We start from the raw sequence: 5,466 nt of genomic DNA, 5'->3' as shown, positions 1-5,466 counted from the left end.
GGTATGTGGTTTTATTTATAAATTTTTTTCAAATCAAACAATATCGGATCAACTAAAATAATTTTGTTCCAGAAACTTTACATATATAAGCTAATATTAGTGGTACTTATTTTTATAAAAAGAAAGGTAATTACTTACGCCTACAGATCTTTAATATATAAAAAAGGATTATACACAGGTTTTCCTGGTTCCTAAGATCACACTTTCGGACAGGTAGTGCGCTTTGTTGATAGATAGTAGTTGAGTAAAATTGAAAAATATCGAGATCATATTCGGTCTATAATTGAATTAAGTCTTAAGTTTGAGATTTCCTTAAGCACGAGAAAATGCGATAAAAGAAATTAAGTTACTTCGATAATAAGTAATTTAGTAGTAAAACTAATTAAGTTATTAAAATATAATAACTTACAGCTTCTTTTATCTTAGAGACAAATAAATTAATAATAATAATAATAATAATTTTGACAAACCATATTTTAGTCCACATTTTTTTGGTTGATATTTACTCTTACTTTAGAAGTATTAGTTTATAAGATTAAACTAATACTTCTGCATTAGTTTCCAGATACAATTTGCTTCAAATAAAAAAAAAAATTACTTCGTAATGTTCACTATGACAAACCAAATACAACAAAACGCACCAACTAATTAAACAAAAAAGAACCTAGAATAATTGATTTTTATACTGCTTCAGGGGGTAAATAGTAAATGAATTTCAAGAAGCCACAATGATAAAACACATGAACTAAATATAAGTGTCTTAGCGCATCCGATACCTGTTCTCCTCGTGCACTTCGCACAGCTCCCCTTTGAAGTCCAATTTGATAACAAAATCGAGATCCCGATTGTTTCTGTTATTTGGTTTCATTGTGAAGGTGCCGTGGATTTCTTCACCCTTTTGTACTGTCATATAGTCCTCGAAATAGAACACAGTTTGTTTCCAATGGGTGTAAGGAGCATCTGGCGCGGTCGTGAAACCGATTCGTTTGTGGCATTTTGTGAACTCCACCGTAAAGTAAGTTACTAAGGCTTGGACGTAGTCGTTTCTACGCACACCTAACGAAAAATTCGATGAGAATTCTAAGTCTTCTTTTTTCACGGTATAGAGGTCAACCTCCTTAACCAGGGCAGGACTGGTGACTACTTGTTTCGGGTCCACTACGTCGACTAGCGGTTCACTTATTGCTACCTGTAAAATAGCAGGATTTAAGTAAGAATTTATTGACAGCTTTTACGGGAATGTTACTTTTCTAATTGAGCTCATGTCGAAGCCATAAACGTCGTCCCACCAATTAATTTTCTCATCTTTATATTGACGGTCCTCGATCGCCGTTATGAACAAAGAGCAACGGTCGGGGAAAAGAAGGCCGTCAGGTTTTAGCCATTTATCTCTAAAATAAAATAAAAGTAAGAAAGAGGACACGTTTATTTGTAAAAATACACACAGATACAAATCTATGTAGATTTATTTTTTGATTATAGTAATCCAATAATACTTTTTATTAACAAAAACCTAAATATTAAATACCATTTCTAAAGTTGATTGCTTTCTAGGGGTTTTCTAATACAGGTTTTTTTTGGACACCATTGCAGTTTTTGCCTTTTTTTAATATTGCATATACAGGGTGTTTCATTAATATTGCGAAAAAATTCAGGGGGAGTTTCCTTGCTTAAAAATAATAAAAAAGGCACCATAAACCTATGTCCGCAAATCCTTAATTAATTTCTAAGATACAGGGTATTAAAGTTTTATTTTTATTTTTTCTTAATAATTTTGGTTAAAGCTAACTTAAAGTTATGCAGATAATATGGTTTTTTGATATGGTAAATTCAAATTTAATTTTACGAGGGTTCTCACTTGTAGAGGGCGCTACATACACGGTTTTTTATTCTTTAAAGCGTGATAATGTTTATATGGTTGCTACATTTTTTTTTTTTACAAAAAAATTAATTTATCTATCATTTTCACGTAAAAAAGATATCTTAGTCAAAATCGCTACGAGCCAGCGTTTTCGAGATTTTTGGAATTAAAATAATAAATGCATTACATTTTAACGTTTTAGACTAGAGATATCATCATCCTTAAATATGGAATCTGGAGTTTTTATTCACTATTCAAAGCTCTTTTGAAACTTCAAAATAAATGTCAATATTTTATTAAGATTTATTTTATATTTTTTTGTTGCAAAATATTTTTTATTTAGTGAAAAAAAATTACTCAAAGTTCTTACGACAAATATCTACTTTTAAAAAAGCCACTTGGTCGAACATAAGTTATAACGGTTGTTCAAAATGTGAACCCCTAACTGCAATACAGGCCTCTATTCTACGACGCATCGATTGGCGAACTCGTTCAAATATTCCGGGTGTGTGTTTAATTGTTTCACAGGATGCGATAATGCGATTTCGTAATTCTTCCACAGTATCTACTGGGATTGTATAAGCCAAATGTTTAAGGTGACAAAAAAAAGTCCAAGGAATTAAGGTCTGGAGATCTGGGAAGCCAAGGTTCAGATCCTCCTCGGCCTATCCAACGATTCGGGTATACTGTGTTCAAATATTCACGTGCAACCAAACTGAAAAGAGTTGGGGCTCCATCGTGCATGAAGTACATTTGCGATCTTAACTGCAATGGAACATTCTCCAAAATTATGGACAATTCGTGTTCGAGGAAATGACAAACTTCTCCAATAAGCCTCAATGGCAAAAAGAATGAGCCTATCAAATGGTCTGCAACAATTCCAACCCATACGCTAAGAGAAAATTGATGTTGATGACGGCCTTCTAAAATTGCATATGGATTCTCATCCGCCCATCGGTGATTATTGTGAAAGTTCATTATGGCTTCTCTGAAAAAATTAGCTTCATCTGTGAATAATATTTTTCTTAAAAACGGGGGGTTTTCGCCAATTTTTTGTCGCATCTAACGGCAAAAATTTAGTCTTAACGGAAAATCAGTCGGTAATAGTGCTTTTACCTGCAGGATATGATAAGAGTATAGAAAGTTATTCTTTAAAATTCTGAAAACCGTAGTAGGACTTACAGTTAAGTTTAAAGCACTCTTTCTAGTGCTTGTTGCAGGATTTTCCTCAATTTTATGAAGCACATTTTCTTCTACTCGTAGAGTTGCTGCTGTGCGCGGTCTTATGTCCCCAGTAGTTTGTTGTTAAAAACTTCCAGTGTCACAAATACGTTGATGGAGACGGGCAAATATCGTATGATGGGGAATAACACGATGAGGATATTTCTCCTCATAAAGACGCCTGGCTGCTAATGAATTGCCGTTGGCCAAACCATAAACAAAATACATATCGCACATCTCACTATTTGTGTAAACCATTGCAAAAAAATAATAATTTAAAAATTATTAACCTCGTTCGGTATAATAGATAAATGGGTACTAAATGTATGTACGTTACAGGCATTTTCATACATATTTTCTTTAGTATTTCTGTTGCCTAGGAATTTGTTATACATAACAATCCTTTTACATTTATTATTTAAATTTTTTTTAAAGGAATTTCACACAACTTTATTGTGACTTTTAAAATGTATGCATTCATTATGTTAAGTCTAAATATCTCGAAAATGGAGGCTTGTAGCGATTTTGACCAAGATAACTTTTTTTCCGTAAAAATAATCAATAAATCTACTTTAAAAAAAATAATAATTTAAGCAACCATAAAAAAGATATGACACTTTTAAAGTATAAAAAACCATGTATATAGTGCCCTCTACAGGTGCGAACCCTCGTAACATTAAATTTGAATTTATCATATGAAAAAACCCCCAGATGCCAATTTTCGTTCAAATATCTGCATAACTACCAAAATTATTAAGAAAAAATAAAACTGTAACACCCGAATTTTTAGCTCTATACGTTGTTTCGCTGTGCGTGTGTGAAACCCTCCGTTTGTTGCCGACATGAAGTGCTGCCAAAAAGTTGTCTTGGAAAAGGAAAAATACAGAGTTCGCTGTAGCGGGGAGTGCCGTCGTAATTTCTGTATGAGCTGTACTAGGCTGGATAAGACAATTACAAAATCATTGTGCCAACAGAGGTACCATAAATTGCGATTTTTTCTGTACTGTTTTTGATTCTCGTACGTTTAAATATCTTCACGATAAGGTCTCACAGCTTACAGAATACACAGATTTCCCCCAAGAACATATGAAAACTTTGAGATATTGTTTAAAAAAGAACAATGATCTTTTTCCAATCATAACGGAAATTTATGACATTTTCAGTAACCACGACTCTGAATGGAAGTTACTCCACAATCAAATAGTTGACATTCATGACATACAATATCTGAGAAGGGCCAAGAATCTGTATTTCACTCTATGCGTCAAATAAAGGAAGATATTATCAACCTATCTTCTATTTTAATGGACAACCACGATGGATCCGTCAAGGTCCAAGTTCATGACTCATCAAAAGAAGATTTAGTAAAAGAGGTTAGCGACCTACAAAAAATGTAAATCAAATGGCACTTGCAGTTAAAAAATTGACGGCGGCGGTGGCCAAAATATAGAATGTTTGCAAACCCATTGTAAAAAAGTCGGTTTCCATTCAGACATGCAGCTCTAACCACAGAGTCCCAAAAGTTGCTCCTTCAGAAAAAGTTTTTATTCCACCCACACCTAAATTTTCTAAATTAGATTACTGGCATTATGTAGTAGTGTCGAAATTACCACCTTATTACTCGGCAAATCAAATTGCATATTATGTAAAGGAAAAACTGAAGACAACCGACTTTATTCGTTGCTTCTCTATGGTAAAAAATAAGGACACTTCTTAGCCTGATGTCACCAGCTTAGCATGATGTCACCAGCTTTAAATTCTGCAAACCACACCGCAATAAATCAGCAATTAGATTCCGAAGCTGGGGAAAGCCAATGCCCACGCCCGCACCGCAATTCAGCAATCCGATCTGGCGCTATGGAGCGAAGAACCATTAAATTTTGTCGTAATAAGGAGGAAATAGCTTCTAGCAAATCCATGGTGTCAGAAAACTCATCATCACTATTATCAATGTAGAAAAACCTACATTGAAGGACAAGCTAGATTCGGACCCAATGACGCCACGATGCGATTGTCGCGTGCCTTGGATACTGCTAATAGTCGTTACTTATTGGCAAGACTAAGAAATCCGTTAATATTAAAACCTCTTAGGCTGTTTCTTGCCTATCTTCACGACCAACTCTCTAATGTCTGCTTTGAAGGACATACTTGTACTAGCATCAAACTGGCGTACCGAGTGACGTCGATTCCCTCCGTAAGTTATATTATCACTTTCACGACGCCTATGGGATAAATCAAGCTGAAGTCAATGCTGCCTTTAATTGCTACTTTTCATCCGAGAAACTTCTACGCCTGCAAAAAATTGGGAAAAGCCACAACAATTACTATTCTAGTAGTTCTCCAAATAGAACAATCATTTTTAGTTTTTATGACCCGATCGGAGG

General features: G+C 34.2%; 1 protein-coding gene across 1 annotated transcript in view; it reads right to left on the bottom strand.

The window, feature by feature from the left end:
* Positions 1–48: 48 nt before the first annotated feature.
* Positions 49–5,466, bottom strand: part of LOC126739196 (protein arginine N-methyltransferase 1) — a 30,803-nt gene continuing 25,385 nt past the window's right edge. The window contains exons 5-6 of the mRNA XM_050444761.1: positions 1,247–1,391; positions 49–1,189 (exon numbers count right to left, since the gene is read on the bottom strand). Of these exons, the coding sequence (XP_050300718.1) occupies positions 761–1,189; positions 1,247–1,391 (574 nt within the window). The 3' untranslated portion in view covers positions 49–760. The remainder of the gene's footprint in view (positions 1,190–1,246; positions 1,392–5,466) is intronic.

The sequence above is a fragment of the Anthonomus grandis genome, chromosome 8, assembly GCF_022605725.1.
Source record: "Anthonomus grandis grandis chromosome 8, icAntGran1.3, whole genome shotgun sequence".
Taxonomy (NCBI): domain Eukaryota; kingdom Metazoa; phylum Arthropoda; class Insecta; order Coleoptera; family Curculionidae; genus Anthonomus; species Anthonomus grandis.
Note: the sequence above shows the minus strand (reverse complement) of the source record. Positions and strands in the feature narration are given on the sequence as shown.